At 44.9% G+C, this 21,568-nt stretch overlaps 2 protein-coding genes across 2 annotated transcripts; one reads left to right on the forward strand and one right to left on the reverse strand.

The window, feature by feature from the left end:
- Positions 1 to 978: 978 nt before the first annotated feature.
- On the reverse strand, positions 979 to 12,213 carry LOC140995112 (EGF-containing fibulin-like extracellular matrix protein 1). The gene is made up of 7 exons (XM_073465037.1): positions 12,127 to 12,213; positions 11,600 to 11,645; positions 10,370 to 10,648; positions 8,841 to 8,966; positions 8,459 to 8,582; positions 6,043 to 6,235; positions 979 to 1,140 (listed from the first exon to the last, which is right to left on the reverse strand). The coding sequence occupies exons 1-7, from the start codon at positions 12,211 to 12,213 to the stop codon at positions 979 to 981; spliced, it is 1,017 nt and encodes a 338-aa protein (XP_073321138.1).
- A 1,926-nt stretch (positions 12,214 to 14,139) lies between these two features.
- On the forward strand, positions 14,140 to 18,027 carry opn6a (opsin 6, group member a). Its single transcript, XM_073475453.1, has 6 exons — positions 14,140 to 14,269; positions 14,583 to 14,788; positions 16,601 to 16,700; positions 16,958 to 17,062; positions 17,153 to 17,376; positions 17,542 to 18,027. Exons 1-6 carry the CDS (start codon positions 14,140 to 14,142, stop codon positions 18,025 to 18,027), a joined length of 1,251 nt encoding a protein of 416 aa, XP_073331554.1.
- Positions 18,028 to 21,568: the final 3,541 nt, after the last annotated feature.

Consider the following 21,568-nt stretch of genomic DNA (forward strand, 5'->3'; position numbering starts at 1 on the left):
TGATCAGTGCGTTATTGATCAGCAATCAGATTGTCACAGATTAACTGTTGATTAATTAAAGAACAGGATGTTTGTGACTACGAGCTCCGTGAATGATGTCACACAGACACACACACACACACAGAGCGAGCTGTCAGGTTAATGTGTGTTTTATATGTTTTACATTCTGACGACATGATGTTGAATCTGATCCACTGAGGCTGGTTGGGTAACAACACACACACACACACACTGTTGTTGTGTTGCCTGGTAACCAGCAGTGTATCATTACATCACAGGATGCAGCTGTTTGGAGTTTTGTCCAGTGAAGGAAGAAGAATTCAGATGTTTCACTTCAGTAAAAGAACTTATACTTCAGAGTGAAAGTACTCTGTTACAGGCACAAGTACTGCATTCAAAGACCTTTAGTGTTTTTTGGAAAGAGTGAAAGTACTCAATATGTCAGTGTAACTGAGTACACACACACACACACACAGATCTTATTGTTTCCTCTTTATTCTCAATTTTTCACTGTTAACAATCTGAAACACTGTACTCTGTGTACTTTAACCCCACAGTGTGTACTTTAACCCCACAGTGTGTACTCTGTGTACTTTAACCCCACAGTGTGTACTTTGTACTTGTACAAAAGTTCAGATCAGTTGAGTTTTGACAGTCGTGAGCTTCTGTCGATGACACATGAAGACGCTGGACTGAGAGGAGCAGAAGAAGAAGAGGGCCAAGCAGGGGGACAGGATGTGATGTAACGTCCCTGCAGAGCTGGACACTGGCTGGACGTGGTCCTGATGACATCATCACCAGTAAACGAGGCGTCTCCGTGTCCTCTGGTTGCTGCAGCTTATATAACAACAGCTTCAAAAAAGAAAACAGTTTTTAAAGATGAACATCACAGATACTGAAACTTCCACTGAGTGAAAGATTTCAATGCGTCAGGCCTTGAAAGTGTCCTGGAAACAGTCTGATGTCAAACTGGAGCTTTTAGAAGGCGTAAGGTCCGACGATGATGGTGAGGCGGAGCACAGAGCTGGACTGATAACTGAGAGCTGAGTTCTGCGTCACCATCTCCAGGTCCAGGACGTGCTCTCTGGGACCAATCAGAGGACGCGTCATCACCAGCATGCCGCTCACGTTACTGGACCGCTGCAACAAGGACAACCAAGAATTACTGTTCTAATTCAGAGTAACACACTGTGGCTCCTCATTGACTGACAGTTTCCTCCAGCAGCCAATAATATCTGTGTGTCTATGAGTCTCTGACACTCATTCAGAAAGTCAGTCTGACCAAATAAATGAACTGGAGAGAGAATGTGGTGCGCTTTGGAAAATATGTAACGCACTCCAACAGGAAAATCAAGAGCTAAAAGACAAAACTGACGGACTGGAAGGTTACAGTCGAAGGTTTAACATAAGGGTCTTTGGACTGGACAGGGGTGTCGAAGGTGTTGATGCCACTGAATACATGTCTGTGCTTCTGAGAGACGTTTTCACGGGACAAAAGAATCTCCCTGGTCCTCTCGACGTAGAGATTGCGTATAGAGTCACTGGCAAAGGCCCTGGTCCAAGACCCATGATCGTGAGATTGCAGCGGTTCATGGTGAAGGAAGCTATCTTGAAAACTGCAAAATTAGAAAAGGTGCTAGAATATAAAAACATGAAACTGAAGATGTTCCCTGATCTGACAACAGAAACGGCAAGAAGGAGAGCGCTGTTTAACGACGTCAGAGGAAAGTTGTATCGGGCTGGCACACAAAGTGGTTTCCTTCATCTTCCAGAAAGTTAGTGAAGCGGAGAAATTCTTCGAGGAAAAGATTAAACCATCGCTGCATGTGCAGTAAATGCTGAGGTGGACTGAAGCTGGAGGAAGCTCATATGAAGCAGTGTGTGTTTGAGCAATGGACAGGAACTGGACCCATGATTTGGATTTTGGATTAAGCTTATGGAAGGACATTTGAACCCAAAGATGATCTCAAGGGGATGCGCAGTCGCAGAGGTGTGGGAGAACCGAACAGCGCGAGCGCAGCTGGTGCGTAATGTGGAGACGGACTCAGTATGATCTACCCTGAAAAGAAAAAGTCAGTGGCCTCCTGGTAAACCTGTGTGGTAAGCATGCGGAATACAGACTGAATGATCACTCGTTATATGTATGATGATTAATTGTTTAAACTTGGATAAACTATGGGTGATCAATAAAGAAAATATGATTTCGTTTATATCAAGAAATAAGTGAGGTCTATGATTATTATTATTATCTTATATTTATTTCCAACCCAAAAAGGAGTGATAAAAGGGCAGAAAAAAAAAAAAAGTTTAATTTAATGCATTTGCAGTTAATCGGCTCAGTGATATGATTGTATGGTTTCAGGAGGATTAAACAGAACTGAGTTTACTTAAATGTCAATATAGGAGGTTGGTTGATTCTCACGGATAGACGAGTGGTATAATTTCTGTGACAATACAAAGTGTTAATTTATTTGTTTTTTTAATGTTTGTGGGTATTTGTTATAATGTTAAATGTATTTTATGTTGCTCTGAAATTGAATCAATTCGAATAAGACTGATAAGAATGTACACCCTGTTTAATGTCACATAAATTACCAAGGAAAGGCCTAAAAATGGCCCATATAAATATATGTAGTATTAGGAATAAATTAAATGAAGTGGAGAACATAATCTTGTCAAATAATTTTCATATTTTAGCTTTGTCTGAAACGCATTTAGATTCGACGTTTGAGGACACATCACTGATGATAGAGGGGTTTAATATTTATAGGAAAGACAGAAATGCTTATGGAGGTGGGATCTGCATTTATGTGCAGCGCCACCTACCTGTAGGAATAAGGCATGACCTAATGCAAACTGATGTCGAAGCCCTTTGGTTGCAAGTACACTTAAAGCATCTCAGGCCTATACTCATAGGATGTGGTTACAGACCCCCCAGTGCTAATTATGAATATTTAGATAAAATGTGTGAAATGCTTGACTCTGCTTGTTGTACTAATTTTGAATTATATTTTATGGCAGATATGAATGTAAACTGGGAGTCGTTGTCCCGTCCAATGAGAAGGAAATTGGTTGATACATGTGCAGCTTCAGGATTGACCCAAGCAATGAATAAACCAACAAGAATGAGCTTTAATAATGATGGCAGGAGAGTGGCCACTTGTATTGATCATCTCTATTTAAATACACCTGAGATCTGCTCCAAAGCTATATCTATGCCAATAGGATGCAGCGATCACAATTTAATTGCAATAGTCAGGAAATCAAAGGTGCCCAAGGAGGGTCGAGAATAATTAAAAAGAGGTCGTTTAAAGCATTTGATGAAGAAAAATATGTAAGAGATGTTTCAAATGCTAAGATATCAAATATTCTGTTGCTGGAAGATCCGGAAGCTGCCTTTAAAGTTTTTGATGACACATTAACAAATGTCATAGATCGACATGCACCTTTGAGAAAAGCCACAGTGAGGACTATTAACTCACCATGGTTGGACAGAGAAACAACAGAACATATGATTGAAAGAGATCAGGCAAAACAGATTGCTTTTTCATCTGGTATTAAATCAGACTGGCAAATTTATTGTAAATTAAGAAATGTTGTTACAAAGTTAAATAGGAGGGGAAAAAAAGAATATTGTGGTAATATAGTTCAGGAAATGAAGCACGATAGTAAAAGATTATGGAGTACACTAAATTTTTTAGTTAAGGGCCACACCAAGTCTTCACCATCTTATTTAGAAACTGGAGGAGAGTTCTTGACCAAACCCAAGGATATTGCTTATCATTTGAATAATTATTTCATTAATAAAATCGATAAGCTAAAAAGTACTGTACAGCATAATGATACTGACCTCACAGACAGACTAATAGACCAAATTATGGAAGGTAAAGAATGTTATTTTGATTTCAAGACTGTTACAGTTTCAAAAGTTGAGTTATTATTAATGAATTGTAAAAATAAGTCACCTGGGGTTGATTTTCTAGATGGAAGGTTATTGAAACCTGTTGTTGGTATTGTGGCCCCAGTGGTAACACGTATAATTAATTTATGTCTGACTAAAAATATATGGCCCAGGGATGGAAAATTGCAAAAATAATACCAATTCCAAAAAACAAAAAGTTGCAGTTTTCTGAGTCAAATAGTCGACCTATCAGTTTATTGAGTAAAATCATGGAAAAAATTGTGTATGAACAAATTCAGTCATATTTTTCTAATAATAACTTATTTACAGATTTTCAGCATGCTTACAGGGAAAAACACTCCACATCAACAGCTATGACACAAATGGTGTAATGAAGTCACGCAAAAGAAAATGATAGGAACTGTCTTCCTGGATTTCTCTGCAGCGTTCGATATTCTGGATCATAAATTATTATTGGCAAAACTGAAACATTATGGGTTTTCATCATCAGCTTTGTTAATTATTAAAAGCTATTTGAGTGAAAGATGGCAAATGGTTTATTTTAATGGAACTGAGTCAGACTTAAAACAAGTTAAACATGGAGTACCTCAAGGAAGTTGCCTTGGACCTCTGATGTACTCAATTTTTACCAATGATTTTCCCTTGGCATTAAAAACAGCTCGCATGACAATGTATGCCGATGATACAACAATTTATTTAGCCAAAGGAACTATTGATGAATTAATAGAAATCTAAGTGAAGAAATGAAGTTGGTTTCTGAGTGGGTTAGCTGCAGTGGACTCATTTTGAATGTGTCAAAGACAACTACTATGGTTATTGGATCAAACTATTCATTGCGTTCAAACTCAGAGCTTAATGTTATGATCAATAATCAATTAATCAAACATGTGAAAGAGGTAAAATTATTAGGAATTATCATAGATCATACACTATCATGGGACATGCATATTAGGAGGATAATAACCAAAATTGGAAACATTCTTTCAATGATTAGGAGATGCTCTAAATATCTAACAATACAAATTACTAAACAAGTCATTCAAGCACTGGTTTTGTCACATATGGATTATTGTACAGTTGTTTGGTCCAATACCTCACGAGCCAACATCGGAAAACTGCAACTTATACAAAACAAAGCAGCACGTGTTGCACTTACTTGTGGAATAAGGTTGAATATTTGTCAAATGCATGCCAGTCTTTGTTGGCTGGATGTTAAGCACAGATTCTCATATTTGTTGATGGTATTTCTTAGAAATATTATAACAACTAAGATGAAACATATTTTTTATAGAAAATTATCTTTTAGTTCAGACATACATAATTACTCAACTCGACATGCTGCTGGAGGTTATTTTATTTTACCCAGGGCACTTTCTCAATGTACAGTATTATACAGAGCCATGAAGGAGTGGACTGCCCTTCTGAATTATGTTATACAACAAAGAAACATGGTTAGTTTTAAAATGAAACTAAGAGATTATTATTTGGATCGTAATTTTAACCATTAGTATAAATCTGTAAATTGGGTCTTGGCATCCCTGTGTGACAGGATACACAGTAAATGTTGTGTAGTGATTGAATGTAGGAGCTTAATGTCTGTTAGGTGTTCGTCTTGGATGTTTTGTTTGTATGTGTATGTATTAAGTATGTGTTTTCTGTATGTATTTTTGTTTTTATGTATTAAGTATGTGTTGTTTGTTGATGGTTTGTATTTGTCACTTATGTAAATGAAAGACCCCAGGAAGAATAGCTGCTGCCTCGCAAAAGCTAATGGGGATCTTAATAAACTAAACTAAACTAAACTAAACTAAACTAAACATTCATCTATAATCCACTGAGATCACATGAGATCACACAGATTACATGAAAACAGTAGATTTAGTGCACAGATTTTTTCAGATAAAAGGAAACAAACCAAGAAAGGCAGAATGTATTTAGATTGAGGTTAGATGAGGTGAGATTACACTGCGAGTACAGATGATGTGATGAAATGAGCAGTGAGCAGATTAAATGTGATTGGATGAGACAGGTCAATGAAGAGAGGTTAAACACAATTGGATGAGATCAGAACAAATCACATCACATAAGATGAGTGAAGATTCAGTTACAGGAGGACTCACCCTGAGGAAGAACTGCCCCCCCCCATTCCCCACTTTGATCCTGAAGGTGTTGTGCATGTTGGGGAAGACGCTGGTGGCCTGAATCTGGAAGATGTCCGCTGGCACCGAGCGCTCTGATGTGATGCTCATATACTTATAGACGATGATGGGAGGAAGTCCTCTGCACGCGCTTAGAGACTGACAGCTGCAGCGACTGAGGACACAACAACACAGTGACTGATAATGTTACTATGGTGTTCCTGGTGGTTACCATGGATACCTGTTGGTTACTATGGTGTTCCTGTCGGTTACTATGGTGTTCCTGGTAGTTACCATGGATACCTGTTGGTTACTATGGTGTTCCTGGTAGTTACCATGGATACCTGTTGGTTACTATGGTGTTCCTGGTAGTTACCATGGATACCTGTTGGTTACTATGGTGTTCCTGTCGGTTACTATGGTGTTCCTGGTAGTTACCATGGATACCTGTTGGTTACTATGGTGTTCCTGTCGGTTACTATGGTGTTCCTGGTAGTTACCATGGATACCTGTTGGTTACTATGGTGTTCCTGTCGGTTACTATGGTGTTCCTGGTGGTTACCATGGATACCTGTTGGTTACTATGGTGTTCCTGGTAGTTACCATGGATACCTGTTGGTTACTATGGTGTTCCTGGTGGTTACTATAGTGTTCCTGGTAGTTACCATGGATACCTGTTGGTTACTATGGTGTTCCTGGTGGTTTCCATGGATACCTGTTGGTTACTATGGTGTTCCTGTTGGTTACTATGGTGTTCCTGGAAGTTACCATGGATACCTGTTCATTACTATGGTGTTCCTGGTGGTTACTATGGTGTTCCAGGTGGTTACTTTGGTGTTCCTGTTGGTTACTCTGGTGTTCCTGGTGGTTACTTTGGTGTTCCTGTTGGTTACTCTGGTGTTCCTGGTGGTTACTATGGTGTTCCAGGTGGTTACTTTGGTGTTCCTGTTGGTTACTCTGGTGTTCCTGGTGGTTACTTTGGTGTTCCTGTTGGTTACTCTGGTGTTCCTGGTGGTTACTATGGATACTTGTTGGTTACTATGGTGTTCCTGTTGGTTACTATGGTGTTCCTGGTGGTTACTATGGATATCTGTTGGTTACTATGGTGTTCCTGGTGGTTACTATGGATACCTGTTGGTTACTATGGTGTTTATTGTGGTTACTATGGTGTTCCTGGAAGTTACCATGGATACCTGTTCATTACTATGGTGTTCCTGTTGGTTACTATGGTGTTCCAGGTGGTTACTTTGGTGTTCCTGTTGGTTACTCTGGTGTTCCTGGTGGTTACTATGGATACTTGTTGGTTACTATGGTGTTCCTGTTGGTTACTATGGTGTTCCTGGTGGTTACTATGGATATCTGTTGGTTACTATGGTGTTCCTGGTGGTTACTATGGATACCTGTTGGTTACTATGGTGTTTATTGTGGTTACTATGGTGTTCCTGGAAGTTACCATGGATACCTGTTCATTACTATGGTGTTCCTGGTGGTTACTATGGTGTTCCAGGTGGTTACTATGGTGTTCCTGTCGGTTACTATGGTGTTCCTGGTGGTTACCATGGATACCTGTTGGTTACTATGGTGTTCCTGGTAGTTACCATGGATACCTGTTGGTTACTATGGTGTTCCTGGTGGTTACTATAGTGTTCCTGGTAGTTACCATGGATACCTGTTGGTTACTATGGTGTTCCTGGTGGTTTCCATGGATACCTGTTGGTTACTATGGTGTTCCTGTTGGTTACTATGGTGTTCCTGGAAGTTACCATGGATACCTGTTCATTACTATGGTGTTCCTGGTGGTTACTATGGTGTTCCAGGTGGTTACTTTGGTGTTCCTGTTGGTTACTCTGGTGTTCCTGGTGGTTACTTTGGTGTTCCTGTTGGTTACTCTGGTGTTCCTGGTGGTTACTATGGTGTTCCAGGTGGTTACTTTGGTGTTCCTGTTGGTTACTCTGGTGTTCCTGGTGGTTACTTTGGTGTTCCTGTTGGTTACTCTGGTGTTCCTGGTGGTTACTATGGATACTTGTTGGTTACTATGGTGTTCCTGTTGGTTACTATGGTGTTCCTGGTGGTTACTATGGATATCTGTTGGTTACTATGGTGTTCCTGGTGGTTACTATGGATACCTGTTGGTTACTATGGTGTTTATTGTGGTTACTATGGTGTTCCTGGAAGTTACCATGGATACCTGTTCATTACTATGGTGTTCCTGGTGGTTACTATGGTGTTCCAGGTGGTTACTTTGGTGTTCCTGTTGGTTACTCTGGTGTTCCTGGTGGTTACTATGGATATCTGTTGGTTACTATGGTGTTCCTGGTGGTTACTATGGATACCTGTTGGTTACTATGGTGTTTATTGTGGTTACTATGGTGTTCTATGGAGCCCAGGTGAGTCTCACCCCTCTCCAGACTGGACATAGGGCTCCTGGCAGGGATTTCTGGGATAGCAGCGGTAACCTCCAAAGTAGTTCCAACACACCTGGTCATCACGGCAGTTTGATCCTGTTTCACACTCGTTAATATCTGTGAACAGAACCAGGACAAACAGGATCACTTCAGAAACCAGTTCTGGGCAGCTCAGTTCTGCTGCAGGAGGACGGAAGATTTCTTTAAAGCTGTGAAGACGAAAGAATTCAGAAAGACTTCAAATCAACCTTGCAGCAGCTGATGTAAGAATAGGTGTTTACCGAGCTGTTGGCAGCCGTTCACTCTTTAATCTCACCTCTCATTGTCCCTGAACGCGTCATCAGCTTAACTCTCACTGTGGTGAATTAACTGTACCTTGGCACAGACGTGGTCCCTGCAGCTGGTAACCTTCAGGACAGATGCAACGGAAAGAGCCGGGCTGGTTCACACACTGCCACTGACAGAGGCCCGAGAACAGCAGGCACTCATCCACATCTGGAAGACAGACAGGCAGACAGACAGACAGACAGGCAGACAGACAGGCAGACAGACAGACAGACAGACAGACAGAAAGACAGGCAGACAGACAGACAGACAGACAGACAGACAGACAGGCAGTATTTCATCTCCACCTTTGTAAACTGACATGAAAGTTTCAGGTTTATTTCATATCATCAAAATATAAGATTTGTGTTTGTGTGTGTTCGTTGCTTTAATTGCTCTTATAAATGTCAGTTTCTGTTATTTTGCTGTCAACAGGCCAACAGACAGCAACTGGTAACTAATGGTAAATGTTTTAGAAAGAAACATCCCTAGTTTCTCTGTAGTTGCTCTGTAGCTGCTCTGTAGCTGCTCTGTAGTTTCTCTGTAGTTGCTCTGTAGCTGCTCTGTAGCTGCTCTGTAGTTGCTCTGTAGTTGCTCTGTAGCTGGTCTGTAGTTGCTCTGTAGCTGCTCTGTAGTTGCTCTGTAGTTTCTCTGTAGCTGGTCTGTAGTTGCTCTGTAGCTGCTCTGTAGTTGCTCTGTAGTTTCTCTGTAGCTGGTCTGTAGTTGCTCTGTAGCTGCTCTGTAGTTGCTCTGTAGCTGCTCTGTAGTTGCTCTGTAGCTGCTCTGTAGTTTCTCTGTAGCTGGTCTGTAGTTGCTCTGTAGTTAGCCTACTCTTAAATTGCTGTGCAGTTAATTTACCATTTAGTTACTTTGAGTTCCTCTGGAGTTGCTCTGTAGCTGGTCTGTAGCTGCTCTGTAGTTGCTCTGTAGCTGCTCTGTAGTTTCTCTTTAGCTGGTCTGTAGTTGCTCTGTAGCTGCTCTGTAGTTGCTCTGTAGTTTCTCTGTAGCTGGTCTGTAGTTGCTCTGTAGTTGCTCTGTAGCTGCTCTGTAGTTGCTCTGTAGCTGGTCTGTAGTTGCTCTGTAGCTGCTCTGTAGTTGCTCTGTAGCTGGTCTGTAGTTGCTCTGTAGCTGCTCTGTAGCTGGTCTGTAGTTGCTCTGTAGCTGCTCTGTAGCTGCTCTGTAGTTAGCCTACTCTTAAATTGCTGTGCAGTTAATTTACCATTTAGTTACTTTGAGTTCCTCTGGAGTTGCTCTGTAGCTGGTCTGTAGCTGCTCTGTAGTTTCTCTGTAGCTGCTCTGTAGTTTCTCTGTAGCTACTCTGTAGTTAGCCTACTCTTAAATTGCTGTGCAGTTAATTTATCATTTAGTTACTTTGAGTTCCTCTGGAGTTGCTCTAGAAACTCAAGTTCTTCTATTGTTGCTCTTAAGTTGCTGTGTTGTTGCTCTAGATGCTCGTAAGTTGCTCTGTTCCTACATCCAGTTTGAGCTTAGTGTGTCTGATTTGCTGAGTAGGTCAGGTGACCCTCACCTGGTGAATCTGGGCTCTCTGATTGGAGCTCACCTGCTCTCCTGTCTGTTACCTGTGCAGTAGTTGAACTCGTCTGCAATGAATCCGATTGGACACTGGGCGGAGATCAGCCTGGCCTGGTTGCTGGTGATCTGGTGGTTGCCATGGTGAGCGGGCACTGCAAGGAGGGGGATGAGGTGCAGAGGGGGGGGTTGTGTGGTGGCGGGCTCCTCCTCTCTGTTGTCGATGATGATCTGGGCGCTCTGTGGCAGACAGAAGTAGCCACCATAGAGGTTGATGCAACCCATTCCGCCTTTACAGGCATCTGGCAACGTCTCACACTCGTTGATGTCTGGGAAATGTAGTCCAACAACTTTTAACAATATTAAACAAACGTTTAACAACATTTAACAACAACCTTTAAAGGTCCTGACACCTGAGTGTCACTCTCAGTCAGTGTCAGAGTAACGCATTACAAAAGTAATATATTTCCTTTAGCAGTAACAGAGCAATATTACACGTTACTGATAATATTTCAGTAATATGTTACATTCACATAACGTGTTACAATCCTTGTTACCGACCGAAGTGAAGCATTCATTGTTGTTTCTTGAAGAACCCGTCCACACCAACATGACATATTAATAAAGGCTGCGTGTGTTTAATCCAGCCGAGCCGACAAGTTCTGTGTTCAGTCTCTGTGTGACTGAAATGGGCTGAATGATGAAGACTAATGATGAAGCCTGATCCTCCGAGTGCACTTTAATTGATATTCTTGAATCACACCATGCAGTCCTCAAATAACAAGAAGAAGAGACGTGTGTCTCGTCATGTCATGATAGAAGCTGCAGGTCTGTTTGATTCATATGAGAGAAACATTGATCTCATAATAAATGAGTCCAGGACCAGTCCTTCACTCAAACACTCCAGGCTGAGTAGAGGTTACTGAAAGTGACTTCAAAGCAGTGTAATGAGTAATATATTACTCTACTCTACGCAGACAGTAATATATTACTTTAAAACGAGGTTAAACAGTAATATGTAATATATTACATTTTGACAACATTTAAACGTTTCACAATATTTGACAAACTTTTAACTTTTACCAAAGTTCAACCATCATCAGACAAACATTCAACATTCAGTCATTTATCAAACATTTAACAACGCTTCTCTCTGATGACATCACAGTCTGATGACATCACAGTCTGATGACATCACAGTCTGATATTTGATTGATTATTGATCTAATATCAGTGATCAGTGTTGTAGAAATGTGCTGACACTGCAGGATGTCACTCACCTTTACATTCCTGCTCTGCCACGTTGAACTTGTAGCCCTCGGTGCACTGTGAGACAATAACACTCGATCCATCAGTCATTGATCATTCATTATTGATCAAACAACATTAAACAACGGAAACATCACCAGGATCCCCCCCCCCCCACACACACACACACTTTAACTCTACACACACACACACACACACACACACACACACACACACACACACACACACACACACACAGTAAAGTTGAGGTACTGCAGTAAAGTTGAGGTACTGCAGTAAAGTTGAGGTACTGCAGTAAAGTTGAGGTACTGCAGTAACGTTGAGGTACTGCAGTAACGTTGAGGTACTGCAGTAACGTTGAGGTACTGCAGTAACGTTGAGGTACACTCTTGTGATACCCTTTGAATGAATTTGCAGCGTCAGCATTAAAACACGGTCAGTTAATGAACCGTGTCTTCATGTTAACGATGAAGCTCTCTGATGTTTTTCAAAGTAAAAGTACCTCAGTATCTCAGGTGTGTTATCAGGTGACACTTACAGAGTAGATGACAGGAAGGTCCACCTGCTGAGCTGTAACCATGACGACCAGGAGCCTCACATGGAGAAGGAGCTGCAGCGTCTTCATCCTGTTCAACACCAACACGTCCACAGCAGCTGAGTCTGAGCTCACAGGGTGGAGCTGAGCCCGAGCAGCTGGGACTCAGGATGAGTCACTGCTCCTGCTCCTCCTCCCTGCTCCTCCTCCTCCACTCCTGCTCCTCCTCCCTGCTCCTCCTCTGCTCCTCCTCCTCCTTCTCCGCTCCTCCTCCTCCTTCTTCTCCTCCTCTGCTCCTCCTCCTCATCCTCCTCTATAACTTCCTCCTCCTCCTGCTCCTCCTTCTCTGCTCCTCCTCCTTCTCCTCTTCCTCCTCCTGCTCCACCACCTCCTCTGCTCCTCCTCCTCCTTCTTCTCCTCCTCCTTCTCCGCTCCTCCTCCTCCTGCTCCTCCTTCTCTGCTTCTCCTCCTCCTTCTGCTCCTCTTCCTCCACCTCCTCTACTCCTCCTCCTTCTTCTCCTCCTCCTCCTCCGCCACCTCCTCCTGCTGCTCCTCTATAACCTCCTTCTCCTCCTCCTTCTCCTCCTGCATCTCCTCTATAACCTCCTCCTCCTCCTGCTCCTCCACCTCCTCCTTCTCCTCCTCCTGCTCCTCCTCGTCCTGCTCCTCCTCCTCCTGCTCCTCCTCCTCCTTCTCCACTTCTCCTCCTGCTCCTCCTCGTCCTGCTCCTCCTCCTCCTGCTCCTCCTCCTCCTCCTCCTCCACTTCTCCTCCTGCTCCTCCTCCTCCTCCTCCTCCTCCTGCTCCTCCTCCTCCTCCTCCTCCTCCTCCTCCTTCTCCTGCTCCTCCTCCTGCTCCTCCTCCTCCTGCTCCTCCTCTATAACCTCCTCCTCCACCTCCTCCTTCTCCTCCTCCTGCTCCTCCTCGTCCTGCTCCTCCTCGTCCTGCTCCTCCTCCTCCTTCTCCACTTCTCCTCCTCCTCCTCCTGCTCCTCCTCCTCCTTCTCCACTTCTCCTCCTGCTCTTCCTCCTCCTTCTCCACTTCTCCTCCTCCTCCTCCTGCTCCTCCACCTCCTCCTCCTCCTCCTCCTCCTCCTCAGTTCAGACTGATGCAGTTTCACTATGAACTTTGTTTGTTGACACAACATCAGTTGATGACATCACACCTGATGACATCACACCTGTTCACCTTCATCAGGACCAATAAAAACACACCAACCATCATTACTGCGTTTTATTACATATACTTATCATAGCGTAGTATAAAAATACTCTGTTACTGGTAAAAGTCCTGAATTGAAAAAGTAACTAAAGTAAAAGTATGTGAGTATATTCAGTACTTCAGTTTATAGTAAAGTAAAAGTAAATCCAAGTGTAAACAGTCAGCTGTCTGTAGTACTTTGTGTACTGCTGGGTATTTTAACATGTAACTGTACTTCATATTTAATAAGGTCCTCAGACGGTTTTTCATGTGAAAGTAACTGCACAGTAAAAGTACTGCAGAAGTATAACGTAACGTACTTAGTTACTCCTCACTGAGCCCGGTCAACACCAAGCAACAGAGCGTAAAGACAACCAGTGAGTTTAAATAGTCTCTATGACATCATCAATCAGTCAGCCAATCAGAGACAGCCAGTGACCTCTGACCTCTGAGCTGCTTCCTGTTGAGTTCTGGTCTGGAGCCAGTCCACCTGCTGCTGAGCTCAGAGCTGAACCAGGATCAGGTGTCTATATTTACCTGAGATTACCAGCCCGAGGCAGACGTCCTCCTGCTGCTGCTGCTGCTGCTGCTCCTCCAGAAGCTCCTCTCACTCCTCACACTCCTCACACACTCCTCTCACTCCTCACACACTCCTCACACTCCTCACACTCCTCACACACTCCTCACACTCCTCACACACTCCTCACACTCCTCACACACTCCTCACACTCCTCACACACTCCTCACACTCCTCACACTCCTCACACACTCCTCACACTCCTCACACACTCCTCACACTCCTCACAGACTCCTCATCATGTCGGGGACCAGCCCAGCAGCCGGCGGACCTCCCTGGAGGAACAACAGCTTCATCCTGGGGGGGGGCAAAGACCCTCCTCTGTCTGACCAGGGAGAGACCATCATCGGAGTGTACCTGCTGCTGCTGGGTGAGTACACACTGCTACACACACTGCTACACACACTGCTACACACACCTTCTCTTCTGTGGTGTAGTTTCCACAGTTATTCCGTGGATAGTGACCGGGGAGAACGATGTCTCTTCCTGTTTTGTGGCTTCCTCTGGTCTGTAGTTTAGGGGGTTAACCCTGACCCTACAGACTGAAGGTCACACAGGCAGTGAGCTCAGTCAGGATTTACTGCAGAATGAGCAGTGAAAGTGGAACAGCTGTCTGTTAACTGTGTTATTGTTGTTTGTTCAGGCGTAAACACTTTGTGTGTCTGTCTCTGTGGTGTGTTCAGGGTGGTTGTCCTGGTTTGGAAACAGCATCGTCCTCTTCGTCCTTTACAGACAGAGAGCCACCCTGCAGCCCACTGACTACCTGACCTTTAACCTGGCCATCTCCGACGCCAGTATCTCCGTGTTTGGCTACTCCAGAGGTATCATTGAGATCTTCAACGTCTTCCAGGACAGCAGCTACATCATCTCCTCCATCTGGACCTGCCAGGTAGACCTGAGACACACCTGATACCACTTCTCCACCAACATTAGCGGGTCTGCACAGGTCTTTAAACATGGGTCAACCTGCTAAAAATCACCTGTTGACGCCATTCCCACTTCCTGCAGGCAAGACAGCCCTGTGATTTTTATCTGAAGAGTCACGTTGTACATTTCACATCACGAATAAGCTGATCAACAATAGACTCATTGTGAAAGAAGCGTCTGTAAAACAGTGGATAAATTCTTTTGAGCATCACAACCCCCATACATGACCCGTTTACTGTCAGAATTTGAGCCATTCGGTCCATTAACATTTGGAAAGTCTAGAAGAGCCGCACGATTCAATTATTTTTTCACCCTTCTGCCAAACCGGAGGTTAGCCGGCTCGGTCGGTGATCCAGGTATTTTCATAGCTAGGAAGTTGAGCTTTTTTGTCTTCAGATCACCACTGAGCAGCTTTCATAGGAATGAACGTGGCTCCACCTCCAACACTGAGTCCAGTAATAAAACCTCCTTAATAGACTGCATCCCAAACTCCTTCCCAGGTCCTACGTTTAGATCCAAGCTGAGCCGAGGTGATAAAAACACGGGTCTACTGCAGTTTACACATTCACATTGCACACAAAAGCCTGATCTTACAGGGTTTAAGTGGGATTCTTGACCAGTGGAAAAGGGGTATGAGGCTTACCAAAGACACACCTGTGACTGACCCGAGACACACCTGAGAGACACTTGAGACTCACCTGAGACACACCTGTGACTGACCCAAGACACACCTGTGACTGACCTGAGACACACCTGTGACTGACCCGGGACACACCTGTGACTGACCTGAGACACACCTGAGAGACACTTGAGACTCACCTGAGACACGCCTGAGACTCACCCGAGACACACCTGTGACTGACCCAAGACACATCTGTGACTGACCTGAGACACACCTGTGACTGACCCGGGACACACCTGTGACTGACCTGAGACACACCTGTGACTGACTTGAGACACACCTGAAACACACCTGAGACTCACCTGTGACTGACCTGTGACTGACCCGAGACACACCTGAGAGACACTTGAGACTCACCTGGACACACCTGTGACTGACTTGAGACACACCTGAGACACACCTGAGACTCACCTGTGACTGACCCGAGACACACCTGAGAGACACTTGAGACTCACCTGAGACACGCCTGAGACTCACCCGAGACACACCTGTGACTGACCCAAGACACATCTGTGACTGACCTGAGACACACCTGTGACTGACCCGGGACACACCTGTGACTGACCTGAGACACACCTGTGACTGACTTGAGACACACCTGAAACACACCTGAGACTCACCTGTGACTGACCTGTGACTGACCCGAGACACACCTGAGAGACACTTGAGACTCACCTGGACACACCTGTGACTGACTTGAGACACACCTGAGACACACCTGAGACTCACCTGTGACTGACCTGAGACACACCTGGGACTGACCTGAAACACACCTGAGACACACCTGAGACTCACCTGAGACACACCTGTGACCGACCTGAGAGACACTTGAGACTTACCTGAGACTCACCTATGACTGACCTGAGACTCACCTGTGACTGACCTGAGACTTACCTGAGACTCACCTGTGACTGACCTGAGACACGCCAGAGAGACACTTGAGACTCACCTGTGAGGTTCAGATGAAGGTTTATATATCAGCTACGTGTCTCTCAGAGGACATGCTCTTGTGTCACGATGGACCTGATGGTTTGAAGGAGGCGGAGCCTGAACAGGAACACACCTGTTACCTGTCCTGTTTGTCTCCTCCAGGTGGACGGTTTCTTCACGCTGGTGTTTGGTCTGAGCAGCATCAACACACTGACAGTGATCAGCATCACCCGTTACATCAAAGGATGTCACCCGAGCAGAGGTCATAAACATATGTATTTATGTAGCAGGCTTCTGATTGGTCAGATCTGATAGATGGAGGTCAAGCTTCACCTTGCTACATTAAAGTTAGTGAAATGTTGTGGTTTGGTTACATTTATGATTGTGTCAAGGTTAGCTGACCTTTACGGTTAAAATAATGACTTCCTGTTTGAGGCCTTCCTCCGCGCCGTCACTCAACAGACACCTGTAGCTGGAACCATTTTGAAATGTCCACAATGGGTAAATGTTGTGTTTCAGCACGTCACATCAGCAGCACCAGCGTGTCCGTCTGTCTGCTGCTCATCTGGATCACAGCTGGATTCTGGTCTGGAGCACCGCTGCTCGGCTGGGGCGGCTACAAAGGCAGGAAGACTTCAGAATAAGAGTCTGTTTACCTCTGCTTTCATTGACCCCTGACCCATGACCACTGACCCCTCCATGCCCCCTCTGCAGATCGTGGATACGGCACCTGTGAGATCGACTGGGCCAAAGCGACCTACTCAAGCGTCTACAGGTCCTACATCATCTCCATCTTCATCTTCTGCTTCTTCATCCCGGTGCTCATCATGCTCTTCTGCTACGTGTCCATCATCAACACGGTGAAGAGAGGCAACGCTCTGTCAGCAGAGGGCGACCTGACCGACCGCCAGAGGAAGATCGAGAGAGACGTCACCATCGTGAGTCACGCAGACTGTCATGAAACAGCAGAGTGAAGACCTGGTCCTGGTGCAGTGATGGTCCTGTGTCAGGATCCAGACTCCCTCTGACTCTCTGTGGTCTTCTGATGTGTGAGGATTGATGTGAAGCTTCTGATTGGTCCAATAATCAATTGTGTCTTGCAGGTTTCCATAGTGATCTGTACAGCCTTCATCCTGGCATGGTCTCCGTACGCAGTGGTGTCCATGTGGTCCGCCTGGGGCTTCCACGTGCCCAACCTCACCAGCATCTTCACCCGTCTCTTCGCCAAGTCCGCCAGCTTCTACAACCCCCTCATCTACTTCGGACTCAGTTCCAAGTTTCGCAAAGACGTGGCCATCCTGCTGCCATGCACCCACGACACCAAAGACACCGTCAAGCTGAAGCGGTTCAAGCCGAAGGCCGACGCCCATGGCCGAGCTGCAGGAGGCGGAGCCAGACTCAAAGTTCCTCTGAACCGGACAGAGAAGAAGTACTCGCCCACTCCCCAGCAGCCTTACCCACTCCCCAGCCCGGACTCTGGGGTGCAGAGCCCCCCCCGCACGCCACCGCCCGTCAACAAGGAGGTGTTCTACATCAACATGCCCCGCCCCTCTGACGCCGGGCCAGAGTATGAATGTGAGAGACTCTGACGAGCTCACCTGGAGGAGGACCAGCTCTGATTGGTTAAACGTTGATCAAGTGACGGGCTGACGTCTGCAGATGATGTCACACAGTACAGAAGAAGATAACTTCAAGTTTCTATCCTATCTAATCCTCCAATCACAAACTGACATGAGGTCAACGAATTCTCCTTCTCCTGAAAGTCAGGCTCAGTCATCATCTCCTCCTGATGATATAAAGTCAGGCTCAGCCATCATCTCCTCCTGATGATATAAAGTCAGGCTCAGTCATCATCTCCTCCTGATGATATAAAGTCAGGCTCAGCCATCATCTCCTCCTGATGATATAAAGTCAGGCTCAGCCATCTCCTCCTGATGATATAAAGTCAGGCTCAGTCATCGTCTCCTCCTGATGATATAAAGTCAGGCTCAGCCATCATCTCCTCCTGATGATATAAAGTCAGGCTCAGCCATCATCTCCTCCTGATGATATAAAGTCAGGCTCAGTCATCATCTCCTCCTGATGATATAAAGTCAGGCTCAGCCATCATCTCCTCCTGATGATATAAAGTCAGGCTCAGTCATCGTCTCCTCCTGATGATATAAAGTCAGGCTCAGTCATCATCTCCTCCTGATGATATAAAGTCAGGCTCAGCCATCATCTCCTCCTGATGATATAAAGTCAGGCTCAGTCATCGTCTCCTCCTGATGATATAAAGTCAGGCTCAGTCATCATCTCCTCCTGATGATATAAAGTCAGGCTCAGTCATCTTCTCCTCCTGATGATATAAAGTCAGGCTCAGCCATCGTCTCCTCCTGATGATATAAAGTCAGGCTCAGTCATCGTCTCCTCCCGATGATATAAAGTCAGGCTCAGCCATCATCTCCTCCTGATGATATAAAGTCAGGCTCAGCCATCATCTCCTCCTGATGATATAAAGTCAGCTCAGCCATCATCTCCTCCTGATGATATAAAGTCAGGCTCAGCCATCATCTCCTCCTGATGATATGAAGTCAGGCTCAGCCATCATCTCCTCCTGATGATATAAAGTCAGGCTCAGCCATCATCTCCTCCTGATGATATAAAGTCAGGCTCAGTCATCGTCTCCTCCTGATGATATAAAGTCAGGCTCAGTCATCGTCTCCTCCTGATGATATAAAGTCAGGCTCAGTCATCTTCTCCTCCTGATGATATAAAGTCAGGCTCAGCCATCGTCTCCTCCTGATGATATAAAGTCAGGCTCAGTCATCGTCTCCTCCCGATGATATAAAGTCAGGCTCAGCCATCATCTCCTCCTGATGATATAAAGTCAGGCTCAGTCATCATCTCCTCCTGATGATATAAAGTCAGGCTCAGCCATCATCTCCTCCTGATGATATAAAGTCAGGCTCAGCCATCATCTCCTCCTGATGATATGAAGTCAGGCTCAGCCATCATCTCCTCCTGATGATATGAAGTCAGGCTCAGCCATCATCTCCTCCTGATGATATAAAGTCAGGCTCAGTCATCATCTCCTCCCGATGATATAAAGTCAGGCTCAGCCATCATCTCCTCCTGATGATATAAAGTCAGGCTCAGTCATCATCTCCTCCTGATGATATAAAGTCAGGCTCAGCCATCATCTCCTCCCGATGATATAAAGTCAGGCTCAGCCATCATCTCCTCCTGATGATATAAAGTCAGGTGAAGTCTCGTAGTCCACAGAACATTTCTGGAGCTTCACAGTAAAACAGAGTTGCAGCGTTCTGCTGAACACCTGAAGCAGCTGGAGATGATTTAAACATCAGATGTCTCCATGCAGCTCGTCTGCTGTGATCACAGAGATCACAACCTGATCTGAGACGCTTCTGCACCCACTTCAGACGGGGTGCATGCCAACACTTAGCAGCTGCTGTGAGGATTTCAGTTTGAAAAAGGGTGTAATCCAATCAATCTTTATTTGTATAAGAAAAGTCATCTCATGACAAACCAAACTCCTTAATTCATGTTTTTACAGAGACCAAACTTTTCCGCCATGAGCAGCACAACTGCTTTTAACAGGAAGAAACCACGAGCAGAACCGAACTCAGTGGTAGACGGACATCTGCCTCGACCGGCTGGGTTGAGAGAGAGACAGGGAGAGAGAGAGGGAGGGTGAGAGAGACAGGGAGAGAGAGAGAGAGAGAGAGAGAGAGAGAGAGAGAGAAGGCGATCTGGTTAAATCAATGTATTTGTAAAATATGTGAGTTGTTAAAACTGGAGACAAACAGACTGAACTCTTCACCCAGAGAAGAGGAGACGCCAGGGCTGCAATATAAGTCCGACTTTATTTAACGTGTATATAAATGAACTTGCTGGTGAGCTGGATCCATGTGCTGCTCCTGGCCTCTCCCTCCTGGACAGAGAGGTGAAGTCTCTGTTTTATGCTGATGACCTTGTTCTACTGTCTCCTACTGAACAAGGACTACAGCAGCAGCTGGACATAGTAGGAAAGTACTGTCAGAACTGGGCCCTGGCAGTAAACATGAAGAAAACTAATGTCATGATCTTTCAAAAACGCCCCAGAGTCAGGAGAACAAACACCAATTTACCATAAATAATCATACCATTGAACGCAGCATGAGTTATAGCTACCTTGGTAAAACCATTACAGCATCAGGAGTTTCAACATGGCAGTGAACGCACTAAAAGAAACAGCTGGAAGAGCCCGACATGCAATTAAGAGAACATTTTATCATTTCCTAATTCCAGTCAGAATCTGGCTTCACATATTTGATAGTGTCATCCAGCCCACTGCGCTGTACGGTAGTGAAGTCTGGGTCCACTCAGTCATCAGAGCTGAACCCGCTGGGACAAACATCCAGCAGAGTCTTTACATGCAGAGTTCAGCAGACACATTTTACACACACAGAAACACACCAACAAATGCATGTAGAGCAGAATGAGGCAGATACCCACTGATAATTAACATCCAACAGACAACGCTCAACTTTTAACCAGCTGAAATCAGCCAGAGACGCCCTCCACTCCAAAGCCTCCAGACTCAAGAGCTGAGCCCAGAAAAGAGCCCCTATGTCAGCTGGTACTGAGGCTGACTGCCCCCTCTCAGACAGTCTGACCAGCCTCACAACAACACTGCTCTCCAAACACCAATCAGAGTAAAGCACATTATAACACAATGTAAAGAAACCTGCCTGGAACATTGGAAAGAAGAAACTAAAAGCCAAAGTGGATCAGAACGTTATCTCGCCCTAAAAAGAGACGATGAAGAGCAGAACATCTCTCTGCTGTCAGAGATAGGAAGCAGAGACAGATGCTCACCAAGTACAGGCTCAGTGACCACAAACTGACCATCCAAACAGGAAGACACAAACAATCACAGCAACCAAAAGACAACACAACATGTGGTCACTGCTGGACAGGTGAGGCTGAGACAGAGATGCACTTTCTCCTACAATGTAAAGCATTCAACGAAAGCAGGAACATTTATTTTAACAAGTTCAACTCTGTAATCTCAGAGTTCAAAGAGCTGAACCACCTCTCAACATTAAAATACTCCTGGGAGAAGGAGACAGGGCATACCTGCTGCCC

This window comes from Pagrus major, chromosome 1 (genome assembly GCF_040436345.1).
Source record: "Pagrus major chromosome 1, Pma_NU_1.0".
Classification (NCBI taxonomy): domain Eukaryota; kingdom Metazoa; phylum Chordata; class Actinopteri; order Spariformes; family Sparidae; genus Pagrus; species Pagrus major.